This window comes from Peromyscus maniculatus, chromosome 1 (genome assembly GCF_049852395.1).
Source record: "Peromyscus maniculatus bairdii isolate BWxNUB_F1_BW_parent chromosome 1, HU_Pman_BW_mat_3.1, whole genome shotgun sequence".
Taxonomy (NCBI): Eukaryota; Metazoa; Chordata; class Mammalia; order Rodentia; family Cricetidae; genus Peromyscus; species Peromyscus maniculatus.
Window position 1 is genome coordinate 7084532 of NC_134852.1, and position 17945 is coordinate 7102476.

General features: G+C 41.5%; 1 protein-coding gene across 2 annotated transcripts in view; it reads left to right on the top strand.

Annotated features, from left to right (window-relative positions):
* The window catches only part of LOC102922245 (leukocyte immunoglobulin-like receptor subfamily B member 3), a 195309-nt gene that overhangs the window by 81301 nt on the left and 96063 nt on the right, over window positions 1–17945 (top strand). Inside the window, exons 14-16 of one of the 2 annotated variants that reach the window (XM_076568749.1) lie at window positions 2925–2977; window positions 4217–4372; window positions 4448–4656. In XM_076568749.1, the coding sequence (XP_076424864.1) occupies window positions 2925–2977; window positions 4217–4372; window positions 4448–4558 (320 nt within the window). In that variant the 3' untranslated portion in view covers window positions 4559–4656. Of the gene's footprint in view, window positions 1–2924; window positions 2978–4216; window positions 4373–4447; window positions 4657–17945 lie in introns of those variants that run through there. The other variant, XM_076568753.1, reaches the window with a different exon arrangement.

Below are 17945 nucleotides of genomic sequence, written 5' to 3' on the forward strand. Positions count from 1 at the left end.
CAGGAGGCTGTCTCTAGCCAGGTTCCAAGTGGGTCCTGTCACACTCAGTAAAAGATGGAGGTTAGCAACCCTCAAGTGTTGTCAGAAGGTAATGACATACTGTAGCATCTAGTCTCAGAGGAAGCCCCAGTCTCTCTGTTGAATGACACTGAACCTGAAACAGGTTTCCCCAAGAGACGCGAATGTGTGATGAGTTAAGGAAAGGACAGGTCCTTTAACCCACTGATACAGAAGCAGACCGTGGGAGTGAAGGTAGAGAAACCAATGAGGGGTCTTGTGAGAACGGAACCTGGCAGTTAGCAGAGCGATGGATCTTCAGATTTCTGCATGTGTCCTTCTGTTATTCAAGGCTCAAGTCTGAGTTTCACATTAACTGTACAACTGTTTAAAGTCCCACATTGCTCTCAGAGGGTAATCCAGGACAATTGACATAGGAATTGATCCATGCAGAGATTAAGAAGTAAACTGAGATTTCTCAATTAATGACTATCTCACCCTGTTCATGGCAGTCCAGGATATTCCAGGGAGGAAGGTGGGAGGTGCTGGAGGTGTGTAGTGTAGATATAAGACTGAGAAGAGATGAGATATTAAGTGCAGCCTCCCTCACATCATTCCCCCAACAAATTTCCCACAGTTTCTTGTGGTCCAAAAATCCATTCCTATAGAGGTTTTAGATATTCTGGTCTAGGGAAGTCGTTTCACCTGAGTGTGTGCAGAGTCTCTGTCCCCATGAGTCTTCATTCCTTTATTAGCTTGAATGGTGACCAAGCTACTGGGTGTGAAGCAGAGATCCCAATATGGTCCCCAGAAACTCCGAGGTTTGGAAGCTAGGCAGCAACAGAGGCATCCTGAGGAACAGTGACATTTTGATCTGTCCCAGGCTGAAACACATGAAACGACAGCAGGCGTCCGTTCTCCATATTTCCCCATCCTATTTTGTCAGGCCAAGATCAACAGCTCTTCATCCCTGCTGTTTCTGACCACAGAGGTCTGAGAAAGAAATCCACTGCAGGGTGTGTTCAGGGGCATCAGGCTAGTTATGTGGTTGGTGCATTCTTGTTTGGAGTGGGTGACAGGTACTATAGCTCCTGTCCAGTCCACTTCACTCATCTCTAGAGACCTTTGGAATTTAACATCACTGGTGGCAAGCCTTGCCCCCTCATTACCCAGAATTGAGCCCTGCTGCTTAGAGAGTCACATGTCACACACCAAATTTCAATTGCCCTCTCTCTTATGTGGTTCTCAGTTTCTCCAAGTGTAAATGGGAGAGCCCTAGCACAGACATTAAGTTCTTTTAAATGATGGTCTTACCTGTTTCATCTACTTACAGAGAAAGACTCTAGAATCCTGTTCTGCAATAGTTCTGCCCCATTCGGCACTGTGTTGGTGACACTGTGTCAGAGTTTGGTACAGGGCTAGGGCAGAATATTCAGGATCTTTCCTTCCACTTCATGAGGTTTAGCTCCAGTGTAGGAAACTCGGTGGGAGGACAGACACCTGGGTATGAATCCTCAGTAATACAACTTCTCTCTGGGTGTCTTTTGGGGCAGGAAAACTACTGGAAGTGTTCAGAGATAGTCCCATGTACATGGCTATGACAATGATAGGTAGTAAATACAAACAGTCCACATTGGGTGTTCACACAGTAGGTTCTTTATTATTTATCTATTGATTGATTGATTGACTGATTCTTTTCTAATACAATACATTCCAATTGCCACTTCCCTTCCCTTCACTCTTTTGAGTTCCCCCAAACACATCCACTCTTCCCCACATCATTACTCCTGTCCCATCTCCTCCAGGAAGAGAAGACCACTTAGGGGCATTAACTGAACATGGCACAACATGATACCATAATATTCAGCAGAAACCCTTGCCTCAAGTCAGGTGAGGGAGAATAGTCAGAAGAATAGAGTCTCAAGAGGAGGCAAAAGTGTCAGATGCACCCACACCACCACTCTCAGAAGTCTCCCACAAAACACAAAGCTAAGAAGCGTAACATATGTGCAGAGGACCTAGTCCAGATGCATGAAGGCTCTGTGATAGCCTCTTCAGTCACACACCATATGTTCTAATTTACAGTTCTTCATTCATGATGTCCCCTGTCTCATAGAACTGGAAGGATACCAAAAGGCTGTGATTGGTGTCTCTGTGGCCTTCTTCCTCCTGCTCTTCCTCCTCATCCTCTTCCTTTTCCTCAGACTCAGGCATCAGAAGAACGACAGGAAGGGGGGTGAGTAGGGTGTGGGAGGCCTGGGTCTCAGTGTGGAGTGGGTCCCACTATGGGCTATCTAAGCAGAGGCCCAGAGCATCAGCCCCAGGGAAAGCCCAGATTGGGATACATTAGCTTAGAAACACTTCTGTAGCATCTCAACACAAAATGAGATCTGGAAATGTGTGCAATGTCCTCTGTTGTATGGACTTTTCCATCTCCTGGAAGATTTTAACAGACATGCAATGAGTTGGTCCCTTCTTTTTCTGAAAGTGCTAGGTAGGGGACTCAACCCTCCTGGCTGAGGCTCCTTCCTCCCTTGCAGTGCAGACAAAGACTGACTTGCAACATCCTGCAGACTCAGCGAACAAGGGCGAAAGCTTCCAGAAGAGGTAACTCATGCCCAGAAATATTGACCTCACCTGCCTGACTTCCCTCGCTGTCAGTTGACACCCTCTGGTTTCCACAGATCCACACCAGCTCCTGCCATCCAGGAAGAAATCTTGTGTGAGAGGAAGAGGACCAGGGAGGAGGGAGATGTCTGAGATCTCAGCATCACGGGGGTGGAGGAGGGCCTGGGACACTGAACCCTCTCTGTGCACCCTCACCCCCGACATCTTCTCCTTCCATATCGGGGATATCACTGGGGTCTGGGGATGTGAGATGTCCTGGGAATCTCATCAGGGGAAAACTTGTATGTTTGTTATGACAGATGCTACTGTGAAGGTCACACAGCCTGCAGACAGCATGGAGCTGGATGTCCTGGTGAGACTCTTGCTTATCCACAATGCTAAGAACTTATGACCCAATATAATGCCACAGCAATCTCTGTTCTTCCCCTCTTCAGCCCTTAGTATCATCCACAGCTGGCTCCTTGTTTCTTGAAGCACCTATATTGTGTATGCTATGATCTCAATCTTTCTTTGTTTACTTTGACAATATGGCCCCAACTTTCTGACTCTTCAACATCTCTTTGGTTTCTAAAATGATTTTAGAGGCACAAAAGAGAAAATGAGGGTCATCAGTTGTAGCTGAATGATAAAGTGAGTACTTTAGATGTATAAGGCCTTGTGTTAAACTCTAGTGATAAAACTAACAAGTAAATGAACATGAAACACAAGTAAGTGAGATCCATGTGCCTGAGAATGTGTGTACATGAGTTTAAGCACAAGCAGAAGACAGGGGTCAACATCTGATGTGATGTTTTCATCTATTTTTCTCTAACTCATTTTCTCTGACAGACTCTCTTAATGTCCATGGTGCTATTTATTTGGATGGATTAGTGCCACTGAGCACTGGGCACAATCTTGTCCTCAACATCACTTAGGTCCCAGGCATGTGAATTCTTGCTCGGCCTTCTTATATGGCCACAAGGGATCACACTCAAGTGCTCATGTTTGCATAGCAACCACTCTGATGCTTGACACCTCTCCCCAGCTCCCGTGTCTCCCTCTTGACCATGCTCCTGTAAGCACTGCATTTATAGTCAGGGACAGAACTCTCTACCCATTGTGACAGCTCAGATGGGAAATGATATGGAAATAAACTGAGACTGAGCAGTGCAAAGTGTATGAGGGAAATATATTAGATGATATGGGTTGAGTTATGTGAGGCAGAGATGATCAGTGTGAGTTTCAAGGGAACTTCAAAGAAGCCTTCTGTGAAGAAGCCTGAGTAGAGTTTCATACAAACCTGTGATGACATGACACATCTAGGTATGGACCATGGTAGATCCAAGTGTCCTCTGGGTAGGGACATTCTCTTTCCAGAAGATAGAAGCATGGGAGAGGTCATCAATATTTAAGGATAATATTTCAGAAGCACAGAGAAGTAACTGGCAGGCACCCTTATAGTCCCTAGAAAGTCTCAGCAGACCCCTTCAGCAATAGTTTACCTTAATAAAAATGTCTGAAGTATCATTCTTGCTCCCTGTGGAAGTATGTGTTGAGAGCCTCTGTGACACCACATTAATTCCCTTTGTTTCATTGTCTCTCTCTGCTGCAGAGCCAACATGAGGAAGACCCCTCTAAAGACTTGTATGCCCAAGTGAAGCCCTCGAGACTCAGAAGGACAGAGATCACCTCTTCTTCTCTCATGCCAAAGGAATTATTGGCCTCAAATGACACACAGTCAAAAGCAAATCAAGTGATAGATGAGCAGGTGGGTCCCGACTTCTCTAGTGCCCCATGCTCCCGGTGCCCAACATAGACCTTCTTCTACACTTTCCCACTGCAGGCTGCTACAACAGGGGAGCCACATGATGTGACCTATGCCCAGCTGTGCATCGTGACCCCGAGACAGGGACATGTGAACCTCCCTTCGTCTAGACAGAAAAGTCCAACCTGAGAACATAGTCTGTCTTCTACCAATCCAGGGAGATCACACTCTGCATTCCATGAAGGAGGGAGGACTCAGGGATGTCAGAAAACAAGATCCGCCTCAGGTGCACAGCTATAGTGCAGACATGACCAGTCCCTAGGAAATCCTGAGAAATTTGGGGATCTGATTTGGTTGTTCCTTTGTTTTATAGATAAGGCAAATGCTTTTCAGTGACCAAAGCATAAAATGAGGAAAGAAGAAAGGAATGAAGAAAGTTTCATTTTTTTGTGTTCTTTGTTTTATTTAAATTTTTATTTTTGAGATTCTACTTTAGTTACAGCATTTTTCTCTTCCATTTCTTCCCTCCAGACATTTACATATATCCTTCTCCTCTCTCCTTCAAATTCAGGACCTCTTTTTTCATTGTTAACACAAGTACATATGAAGATGTATATAAAAAGTTTAGACATTTTACCCTGAATATATACCTTTTGTCAATTATATTTCAATAAAGCCAAGATTGAATGATGAAGTCACCTTAATATAATGTAGCATGAACCAGAATAGTTTAGAAGTCATCTGAACAAGCATGAGTAAGTGTCCTAAAAATTGAGGGGTTGAGCAGGAAGACCTAGTGTAAGAAATAAAGAAGTGAAAATCAATAGTTAGATGAGAGGTATTGCAAAAAGAGTTATGCTTTACACCACACAAATCTATTAAGAAACACACTATCTCATATACTACTAGCAGTAGGGAAAGGGACAAGGTTAGCAGAGAGAAAAGTCTGTTTTGTGAAAGAAAGCATGGGGAACATCAGACAGATCCCCTAAGATAAGAACCAAGTCCAGGAGGCAAAGTCATGTCCACAGACCTGCAACCTCATCTCCTTGGAGGCAATGGCCCCAGTATCAGATTGGCTTCATGTCTGATCTTGGATGAGAATACTGGACTAAAGTTCCCCTTGTCCTTTCATAAGGGCCTCCTAGACAGTCTTGGGTTGATATGGCTTTCTGATCCAAACCATTAATAAATACATAAAATACCTTTCTAAATCAATGACCTTATTGTCATAGTGAGACTATAGAAAGAGAACAGCAACACATTCCACATTATGAATAAGGATGGAAATTATACAGGAAGAAATTACAAAATAAGAACACAGGCAGTCCCTGTTAAGTAGAAGATGCAGGCAGGGGAAACACTCATTGTAGGCCTCCTTTGGCTACATAGTGTTGTCAATGCCATCATGAGAGGGAATGACATGCTGGCCTTGATTGTATGACTTAGATCCTTTGCAGTTGTGTTGTATGGTTTTTTTTTAAATAATTTAGTTCTTTGTCAATATCTCATAATCATCTACTTGTACAAAATGCATTTTGCTTGTGCTCTCCCCACACCATTTTTATATACATCCCTCTTCTTAAAAACTGCATTTCTTTGCAATGACTATAGAAACTACCCCATTTTTTCTAGGCATCCATTTCGGTAACTCCTAGTTGTTTGTCTCTGACTTCAGTTCATGCAAGATAATTTCCTAGTAAGCCTGACTCAGTGTTTCCCCCCAGAAATGCACAGTAAATATATCCTTCTTATGATATTACTACATTCTTTTTGGCTTTTGTTTCCTGCTTATATAGACAGTCAAGGACCATTTTGAGGTTGCTTTGACTACTTAGTTTTGGAAGAGCAAAAGAGCTTCTGGCTAGCTTGTGCAGATACCAATGTTCTTCTTGTGGTTTTTTCCCCTTAAAAGTCCTTCCTTTTCCCCCCTTTTCATGCCATTCTATAGTTTGGCTAGGATATTGTTGTCCTCTTAACAATAATCAAAAATTCTCTTAATCATAATTGGATTGTCATGGACTTTTCCAAGGGTTAGGATGTCCATAGCATGTTCCTGTGCCATCACTTTTCCATATTCATGTCTGTGGGCTGTGACTCATTTAATCAGAAACCTATATGTATCAACTGGACTGAGACTATTCTCTTGAGCCTGGTCTCTTAACGCTTTGTATACAATAGAGGAAATGACTCTTTCCCATCTGAATCTACAGCTAGGAAGCAGTTTATCAGTGAGGGATAATGGGTCCTCTGTGACCCCCCTCCATGTATTCCTGGCTGTTCATCCTCTGTACTCATCAACATGTTGAGAGTTTGTGATTGCAATGGCTGTGCGTTACTCAGAAGATGACATTTCCGCCAGTCTCTGATGGTGCATGCCTTTAATCCCAGCAGTTGGGAGGCAGAAGCAGGCAGAGCTCTGTGAGTTTGAGACTAGCCTTGTCCACTAATTAGTTCCAGCACAGTCAGGACTGTTACACAGCGAAATCTTCTGTCAAAAAACAGCAGCAGCAGCAGCAGCAACAACAACAACAACAAAAGAAGATGACTTTTCATAACCAGGTTGCCTTTTGCCTCCCTTCATCAGGAAGCTAAGGTTAAGTCACCCGTGAGAAATAAAGAAATAAAGTTGAGCTTTCATAGCTGAGATTCTATTACCTTAGCTCTCTAATATTTGCAGTAGTCCCTCAGTGGCACTTTTATAATCTATTTTTCTCTGAAACCTCTGATTGATGTGCAGAAGTTCAAAGAGGTTTGGAAAAAAATTTAAATCCGTGGGGATCCCTGGTCCAGGTAAGTTGGCTGCTGTAACCTCTCTTTTGGTGTGCCCATTTAAAATGAAAGATGTGTTGACTCAGGTTTTCCAATAGGAGGTTGAGGAATGAATCCTTCAGGTCCAAGAAATTGTACATCAGTTTTTCTGGAGGAATCAGACTCATGAAATTCAGAGTTCTGGTTTACTTCACATGCAAAGGAGGTGTGTTTCAGTGTGATTAGCCTGGCACCATGATTCCTATCTTTCCAAGACAGGCAGTATGGAATGCAATTTCCCTTTTTCAGCGTCATTAGTAGTTTTAAATCTTAACAGGGGTAGCTGCACTTCCTAGTTATGTAATTATAGGTTCTTAGTGTTGGGCCAGTCCTGTGGAGTCAGTTTTTGCCCAAATGCCTAATCGTCTTTGTCTTCATTTTGAGAGGTAGTTTACCTGTTTCTTTTGGAAGGAGGTAGAACTTTCAGCTAGAAGTTATTCTTCCTTCAGAGGGTAAGAAAACAAATGTTGTTGGCTATCGATTAGTTTAACTATCTCATCATCAAAGAAGGTGACAATGGCTATCTATTCTATTTACCTTCCCAAAGGAGGTCTATCACTTCCTTCTAGTTTGTTACTACTGTGTGTATTTCTTTAGACTTAGATTTGTGATCCTTGACTTCACAGTTAATATTAACATATCTGCAAATGCATATAATGTTTATCTTTCTGAGTCTGGCATACAGGTAACAGGATGATATTTTTCTAGTTCCACCCATTTGCCTACAAATTTCATAATGTAATTTTTTTTACCTGCTGAGTAATACTTTATTGTATAAATTCACCATATATTTTGTGCATTCTTCTTTTGAGGGACAATTCCAGTCTGGTGGAATACAGGTTTTAAAATTATATCCTTAGTATTCCAGGTATTTCCTCAATGTTTGCTGTTATATCTTCCTTTTTATTTTTCATTTTGTTAGTTGGAATATTTTCCCTTCTCCTTTTAGTAAATTTGGATACAAGTCTGACAATTTGATCGTCTCAGCGAACCAACTGTGTTTCGTTGATTCTTTGTATTTCTTCTCTGTTCTTTCAATTTCAGCCTCGAATTTTAGTTTTTCTTGCCATCCACTCTTTTTGGGTGTGATTTCTTCTTTTTATTCTCCCCTGCATATGGTATATATGATTCTATATTTCTTAAACTTTCATAGCATTAAGTCACCAGCTAATCTAGGACCTCCTTGTCTCAGTGACTGCCTTTTGTCTTCTTTATTTTTTTTTTTGTTTTCTTTGTTTTTTAACCAAGTCCTCTTACCCTTATTCCTGTGAGTTCTGGTCATCCAGTAACATATTTCCCCCAACATTATAATATCTCCTCAACTTCTCCAAACAATTCTACCACATTGGGATCAAGTATTCAAATTCCTGAGACTATAGAGGATACATTCAATCTATCATACCCTTGCACTCTTTAATATCCCTCTCACCTTCATTACTCACCCACACCAAATTGTTTTCCCACAATAATGTCTTTTTTCTTACCCTTTCATACTGAACTATGCACTTCTCTCTCATGGATTCTGGGCAAAGGGAGTTCATAGTCTTTAGTTATGAACCCATAAAGGAACCTAGGCTTTGGCTGACAGTTTCAAACCAACGGTCATACAGATACAGGTGTCAAGACGAAACAGCAGAGATGAACTATATTCTAAAGGGACTCAGATGCATATCCTGAACACCTACAGTACAATGGGGCTAAAGGATGCAATGGAAAGAGCAGAAGGAACCTTGAAACTTTGCAACGAGTTCTTGAGCTTGAGGATAACTGGTATACCTGCAGAAGTCAAGCAGAGGGTCCACATGTACTTGTCTACACACGTTTTCCACCTTTCTCTAAGCTCCTGTCTTAGTCACTTCTCTATTGCTGTGAGAAGACACCACTACCAAACTAACTATTATGAAAGAAAGCATTTAATTGAGGGCATATTTACAGTTTCATAAGTTTATTTCATTAGCATCATGGTGGGGAACACATGGTACTGGAGCGGTATCTGTTAGCTGTATCATGATCAGGAAACTGAGAGAATGTGTAACTGAGTCTGCCTTGGGCTTTTGAGATATCAAAGCCCACACCCAGTCATACTCTTCCTTCAAAATCGCCAGATCTTCTAATTTTTGTAATCAAGTCAGAGTTCCATTTGTTTCTTACTTAGCATTCAAATATATGTATGTGCCTATGTGGACTCTCTTACTCAAACCACCACAGACATACACACTGATATTTGGGGGAAAAAGAATCTACTCCTGTGGTGTTGATTTGATTGGTTAGCATGGTGACAGATCTGGAATCAAGATCTTCCCCCAGATCATCTCTCACAAACAGCAAGAGCCGTAACATTTGCAAAACATATAAGTCCATGTGATGATCTATCATGGTGATAAAGGTAGATTAAAAAGTTACTATAGACCCAGAGGGCCCTAAGGAAACATTCTAGGGCCCATGATCCTATACAATACTGAGGTCTTCAGCCTCAGTGTCCTTGATAACAACCATTTAAGATTTGCAGTCTCAGGGAGTGATCTTGCACAAATAGCATTGGAGATTTGAACTCACTGGATGCTCAAACTCCCCAAACCCACAAGGAGCAGAGTGGTTGCCAGGGGAATCACAAACACTTAGAGATCCCCTTCTCATTCAAAACAAGGCACATAGATCTTGTCCAAGACTGAGGCTATATTAGGACAGAAAGACTCCTGTTTTCTACCATGGATAGTAACCGTAGTAATCCTCAGCTATTTGGGCACTGATGGACACACAGAATTGGAGGACTAAGCCAGTAGAGTCCACCCAGATATATGCTTAATGACTATGGAGCAGAAAGGGTGGACCACAAATGTAGTACCACGGGACAAGGATGTTCAACCAACACAGACTCCATTTCCTAGGGAGTTGCTTTTCTTAAAACCAGGGACCATACTACTACCGCTGTGACTCAATATCTGATCCACCACAGAAGCCTGCTACAGTGCCCTTGGAGGCCACCAGTCATCGAAGAGACAAGTTCATCACTGTAGCTCTTCCCACCAGTAGAGGGTAGCACATGATCCTGCTGAGACTGATGTCTGTGGGGCAAATGGTGTGACTGAGTTCACAGCACTGAGTGTAGGTCTCTTAGTTCAAAAGAAACATCTCAGCTCTGGCTAAAGCGCAGATGGAGCATCTGTTTAGTATTCAACAGCCTCTAGGTTCAGACAGAGGGAATATCTTCCTACTTATTCCCAAGCAAGGGAAAGCATGAAAGTTGATAGATTGTGGGAGTACTCCCTTTGGAGTGGATGTAGTGAAAAGTTTAGGATATACTGCGCTGTCTGTGTTTTCCTTGAGGTATATAAGTGATGCACATAGAGAAATAGAATTTATAGATACAGGTAATAAAAATTATAGTTTTAGTATAAAGGGACAGCATACCATTGCCTTTTGTTCACTAGAAGGTATGGACTCAGGACCCAAAGTAGATAATACTAGGTGACCTCTAGCAGTCCTGTGACACAAAACAAATATGTATTTCCTATGATTTCTCTCATTGTAGACAATCTTCCTAGAGCAGAATTTTTTTTACCACTGAATAAAATAACGATGTATTACAAATCACCCAGGTGTAGTGTTGAAAACTGTAAGCCTAGCACTCAGGAGACAGAGGCAGGAGGATTCACAATATTTAGAGTTCAGTCTTGTGTATTTTGAGTTGCAGGCAAGGCAGAGATACATATAGAGAAACCTAGTTATAAAAAAAGAGGAGGTTGAGCAGGAGGAGGAGGAGAAGGAGGACAGGGAGAAAGAGAAGGAGGAGGAGGAGGAAGAAGAGGTGAAGAGGAGGATGATAATGATGATGAGGAGAAGGAATAGCCAAGATTTATTATTGCTGTCTAGTGGACCTGCCTCTAGGTAGCCCAGGGCTCAAAGGAAAATCCATGACCTTGACATAAGCTAAAACTTTTCTATATGAGGGAGTTAGGAAAATAAGGACACTCACACAGTCTCTTGATGGCTTACTTCTTTATTTACCAGCCTCTTCTGATGGACTGATTTGGCTGGGATAGGCTTGTTCTCTCACAGCCATACAAAAACACATTTATCAATTTTTTAAATAAGTATTTTTATCTTATAATTAATTTAATTTTACATATCAGCCATGGATTCGCCTGACCTCCCTCCTCCCATCTCCCAGCCTTCCCCCCAACTTGTCACCCATTCCTACCTCCTCCAAAGCAGGTCTCCCTTGGGGAGTCAGCCCAGCCTGGTACATTCAATTGAGGCAGGTCCAGTCCCCTCCTCCCTGCACCAAGGCTGAGCAAAGTGTCCCAGCATAGGCCTAGGTTCCAAAAAGCCAGCTCATGCACCAAGGACAGGTGCAGTCCCACTGCCTGGGGGCCTCCTAAACAGTTCAAGCTCATCAACTGTCTCACTTATCCAGAGGGCCTGGTCCAGTTCCATTTGAGCCCCTCAGCTATTGGTTCACAGTTCATGTGTTTCCACTAGGTTGGCTAGTTGTCCCTGTGCTTTTTCCAATCATAGGCTTGATATCTCTTGCTCATATAATCCTTCCTCTCCCTTGCTGACTGGACTCCTGGAGCTCCACCTGGAGCTTGGCCATGGATCTTTGCATCTGATTTTACCAGTCACTGGATGAGAGTTCTATCATGACAGTTAGGGTGTTTGGCCATCTGATCACCAGAGTAGGTCAGCTAAGGAACTCTTTCAACCATTGCCAGTAGTCTGTAGTGGAGGTATCTTTGTGGATTTCTGGGTAACTCTCTAGCACTCTGCTTCTTCCTATTTCCATGGGGTCTTCATTTATCATGGTATTTCTTTCCTTGTTCTCACACTCTGTACCTGATCCAGCTGGGATCTCCTGCTCCCCTAAGCTCTCTTTTCCGCCAAATATTGCCCTCTATTACTCCCCCTCACCTCCAGTTTGCTCATGTAGATCTCATTCATTTCTCTGTCATTGGGTGATCCCTGTGTCTTTCTTAGTGTCCTCTTTACTAGGTAGCCTTCCTGGAGTTGTGAGTTGCTGTCTGGTTATCCTTTCTTTTACATCTAGTATCCATGTGTTTGTCTTTCTGAGTCTGGGTTGCCTCACTCATGATGATTTTTTCTAGTTCCATCCATTTGCCTGCAAACCTCTTGATTTCATTTTTTTCTCTGCTGAGTAGTAATCCATTGTGCATATGTACCACATTTTCTTCATCCATTCTTCAATTGAAGGACATCTAGGTTGTTTCCAGGTTCTGACTATTACAAATAATGCTGCTCTGAGAATAGTTGAGCATGTGTGCTAGTGGTATTCTTGAACTTTCCTTGGGTATTTGCTCAAGAGTGGTAGAACTGTGTCTTTAGGGAGGTTGAGTCCCAATTTTCTATGAAAGAGCCATATTGATTTCCAAAGTGGCTGTATATGTTTGCATTCCTACCAACCAGTGGAGGAGTGTTCCCCTTGTTCCATATCCTCTCCAACATAAGCTGTCTTCAATGTTTTTGATCTTAGCCATTCTGACAGGTTGAAGATAATATCTCAGTTTCATTTTGATTTGCATTTCCCTGATGACTGAGGATGTTGAACAATTCCTTAAATGTCTTTCAGCCATTTGAGATTCTTTTGTTGAGAATTCTTTTTTTAGCCCTATAGCCCATTTATTAACTGGATTGTACGATGGAAAAAACAAAGTGTCTTCAACAAATGGGCATTTTGGTGTCTAATTTCTTTATATCTTCTGGAGATCAGCTCTCTGTCAGATGTGGGGTTGGTGAAGATCTTTTCTCATTCTGTAGGCGGTCATTTTGTCTTATTGACTATGTTCTTTGCTCTACAAAAGCTTTTCTGTTTCAAGAGGTCCCATTGATTAATTGTTTCTCTCAGTGTCTGTGATACTGATGTTATATTTAGGAAGTGATCTCTGGAGCCAATGCATTCAAAACTACTACCTACTTTCTCTTCTATCAGGTTTAGAGTAACTGGATTTATGTTGAGGTCTTTGATCCACTTAGAGTTAAGTTTTATACATGGTGACAGATATGGATCTATTTGCAATCTTCTACATGTTGACATTCAATTATGCCAGCACCATTTGTTGAAGATACTTTTTTTTGCATAGTACAGTTTTGGCTTCTTTGTCAGAAATCATATGTTCATAGGTCTTTGGAATAATGTCAGGGTCTTTAGTTCAGTTCCAATGGTCCACATGTCAGTGTTTATGCTAGTACCAAGCTGTTTTTTTTTATCATTGTAGCTCTATAGTAGAGCTTGAAGACAGGGATCATGATGCCTTCAGAGGTAGTTTTATTGTACAGGATTTGTTTAGCTATCCTGTGTTTTTTGTTTTTCCATATGAAATTGAGTGTTGTTCTTTCCAGGTCTTTGAAGAATTGTGTTGGAATTTTGATGGGATTGCATTGAATCTGTAGATTGCTTTGGGCAAGATTGTCATTTTTATTGTTTTTCCTACCTATCCATGAACATGGGAGATCTTTCCATTTTCTGACATCTTCAATTTCTGTCTTCAGAGACTTAAAGTTCTTTTCCAGCAAGTCCTTTGCTTGCTTAATTTGAATTACCACAAGGTATTTTATATCATTTGTGGCTATTTTAAAGGGTGATGTTTCTCTAATTTCTTTCTCACACCATTTGTCATTTGCATATAGGAGGGCTACTGATTTTTTTGAGTTAATCTTGTATTCTACTTCATTGCTGAAGGTGTTTTTAAGCTATGAGAGTTCCTTGGTCGAATTTTTGGGGTCACTTATGTGTACTATCATGTCATCTGCAAATAGTGAAAGCTACCTTTCCAATTTCAATCTCTTTCATCTCCTTATGTTGTCTTATTGCTTTTACTAGAAATTCAAGTACTATATTGAGTAAGTATGGGGAGAGCAGAAAGCCTTCTCTTATCCCTGATTTTAGTGGAATGGCTTTGAGTTTCTCTTATTTATTTATTTATTTATTTATTTATTTATTTATTTTTGGGGGAGAAGAGGGTTTATTTCATCTAACAGTTTCACTCCATCATAAAGAGAAGTCAGGGCAGGAACTCAAGGCAGGACCCAGAGGCAGAAACTGAAACAGACATCATGGAGGAACACTGTTTACTGGCTTGCTTCCATGGTCTTCCCAGTTTGTTTTCTTATACAACTTGCTCAGGGATGGCACTGCTCCCAGTGGTCTGGGCCCACTCACATCAGTCGTTAATCATGAGAATGTCCTAGAGACTTGCCTACAGGCAGTCTGTTAAAGGCATTTTCCTTATTGTGGTTCCTCTTCCCTAGCTTGTGCCCAGCTGACAAAAATCAAAACAAAACAATAACTAGCTAATACACCTCATTATTGTGACTAGAGAAGCAAGGACCATGGATGCTCAAGTATCTCTAATACAATACAGAGTCCTTTGGGTATATGCCCATGAGTGGTCTCACTGGGTCATCTAGTACTGTTAATTCTATTTTTTTCACTTTTGAGGAAACTCCAGACTGATTTTCTTTCTTTTTTTAAAATTTATTTTACAATACTATTCAGTTCTACATAATAGCCACAGATTCCCTTGTTCTCTCCCTTCCTGCCCTCCTCCCCTTCCTCCCAGCCCACCTCCCATTCCCACCTCCTCCAGATCAAAGTCTCCCCCAAGGACTGAGATTGACCTGATAGACTCAGTCCAGGCAGGTCCAGTCCCCTCCTCCCAGATTGTGCCAAGCGTCCCTGCATAAGTCCCAGTTTTCAAACAGCTAACTCATGCAACAAACCCAGGACCTGGTACCACTGCCTAGATGCCTCCCAAACAGATCAAGCCAATCAACTGTCTCACCTATTCAGAAGGCCTGATCCAGTTGGGGGCCCCTCAGTCTTTGGTTCATAGTTCATATGTTTCCATTCATTTGGTTATTTGTCCCTGTGCTTTTTCCAACCTTGGTTTCAACAATTCTCACTCATATATACCCTCCTCTTTCTCACTAATGAGACTCCCAGCGCTCCACCAGGGGCCTAGCTGTGGATGTCTGCATCCAGATTCCTGAGTCCTTGGATGGGGTTTATGGCACAACTATTAGGGTGTTTGGACATCCCATCACCAGAGTAGGTCAGTCCCGGCTGTCTCTCGACCATTGCCAGCAGTCTTTTATGGGGGTATCTTTGTGGATTTCTGTGGGCCTCTTTAGCTCTTTGTTTCTTCCTTTTCTCATGTGGTCTTCATTTACCATGGTCTCCTATTCTTTGTTCTCCCTCACTTTTCTTGATCCAGCTAGGATCTCCCACTCTCTTTCCCTCGACCCTCACTCTTCATTGCTCCCACGCATGTACAGGCTGTTCATGTAGATCTCATCCATTTCTCTGGGTCTTTCTTGGGGTGCCGTTTTCCAGGTAGCCTCCCTGGTGATGTGAGTAGCAGTCCAGTAATCCTTTTTCCACATCTAGCATCTTCCTATGAGTGAGTATATACCATATTTGTCTTTCTGAGTCTGGGTTACCTCACTCAGGATGATTTTTTCTAGATCCATCCATTTGCCTGCAAACCTCATGATGTCATTGTTTTTCTCTGCTGAGTAGTATTCCATTGTGTATATGTGCCACAATTTATTTATCCATTCTTCAGTTGAAGGGCATCTAGGTTGTTTCCAGGTTTTGGCTATTACAAACAATGCTGATATGAACATAGCTGAGCAAGTGCTCTTGTGATATGATTGAGCATTTCTTGGATATATGCCCAGGAGTGGTATAGCTAGATCTTGGGGGAGATTGATTCCCACTTTTCTAAGAAAGCGCCATATTGATTTCCAAAGTGGTTGTACAAGCTTGCATTCCCACCAGCAGTGGAGGAGAGTTCCCCTAGTTCCACATCCTCTCCAGCATAAAGTATCTTCAGTGTTTTGGATCTTAGCCATTCTGACAGGCATAAGGTGGTATCTCAGAGTTGTTTTGATTTGCATTTCTCTGATGATTAGGGATGTTGAGCAATTCCTTAAATGTCTTTCAGTCATTTGAGTTTCCTCTGTTGAGAATTCTCTGTTTAGATCTAAAGCCCATTTCTCAATTGGACTGTTGGTCATTTTAATATCTAATTTCTTGAGTTCCTTATATATTCTGGATATCAGTCCTCTGTCACATGTGGGGTTGGTGAAGATCTTTTCCCATATTGTAGGCTGTCACTTTGCTTTGTTGACCATATCCTTTGCACTACAAAAGCTTCTCAGTTTCAAGAGGTCCCATTGATTGATTGTTTTTCTCAGTGTCTGTGCTACTGGTGTTATATTTAGGAAGTGATCTCCTATGCCAATGCGTTCAAGACTACTTCCTACTTTCTCTTCTAGCAGGTTCAGAGTAGCTGGATTTATGTTGAGGTCCTTGATCCACTTGGACTTAAGTTTTGTGCACAATGACAGATATGGATCTATTTGCAGCCTTCTACACATTGATATCCAGTTATGCCAGTACCATTTGTTGAAGATGCTTTCTTTTTTCCATTGTACACTTTTGGCTTCTTTGTCAAAAATTATATGCTCATAGGTTTGAGGGCTAATGTGAGGGTCTTCAATGCGATTCCATTGGTCCACATGTCAGTTTTTAATGCCAATACCAAGCTGTCTTTATTATTGTAGCTATATAGTAAAGCTTTAAGTCAGGGATTGTGATGCCTCCAGAGGTTGTTTTATTGTACAGGATTCTTTTGGCTATCCTCGTTTTTTGTTTTTCCATATGAAGTTGAGTATTATTCTTTCCAGGTCTGTGAAGAATTATGTTGGTATTTTGATGGGGATTGCATTGAATCTGTAGATTGCTTTTGGTAAGATTGCCATTTTTACTATGTTAACCCTGCCTATCCATGAGCATGGGAGATCTTTCCATTTTCTGACATCTTCTACAATTTCTTTTTTCAGGGACTTAAAGTTCTTGTCATATAGGTCCTTCACTTTCTTGGTTAGTATTACCCCAAGGTATTTTATATCATTTGTGGCTATTGTAAGGGTGATGTATATCTAATTGCCTTCTCAGCTTCTTTGTCCATTGTAAATAGGAGGGCTACTGATTTTTTTCAGTTGATCTTGTATCCTGCTATGTTGCTGAAGGTGTTTATAAGCTTTATCAGTTCCTTGGTGGAATCTTTGGGGTCACTCAAGTATACTATCATGTCATCTGCAAATAGGGAAAGCTTGACTTCTTCCTTTCCAATTTGTATCCCCTTAATCTCCTCATGTTGTCTTATTGCTCTGGCTAGAACTTCAAATACTATATTGAATAAGTATGGGGAGAGTGGACAGCCTTGCCTCGTTCCTGTTTTTGGTGGAATTGCTTTGAGTTGCTCTCCATTTAATTTGATGCTGGCTGTTGGCTTGCTGTAAATTGCCTTTATTATGTTTAGATATGTTCCCTGTATTCCTGAATGCTCCAAGACTTTTATCATGAAGGGGTGTTGGATTTTGTCAAATGCCTTTTCTGTGTCTAGTGAGCTGATCATGTGGTTTTTTTTCTTTGAGTTTGTTTATATGGTGTATTACATTGATGGACTTTTGTATGTTGAACCACCCTTGCATCCCTGGGATGAAGCTTACTTGATCATGGTAGATAATTGTTCTGATGTGTTCTTGGAGTCTGTTTGCCATTATTTTATTGAGTATTTTTGCATCAATGTTCATGAGGGAGATCAGTCTGTAGTTCTCTTTCTTTGTTTCATCGTTGTTTGGTTTAGGAATCAGGGTAATTGTAGCCTCATAGAAGGAGTTTGGTAATGTTCCTTCTGTTTCTATCATGTGGAACAATTTAGAGAGTATTGTTATTAAC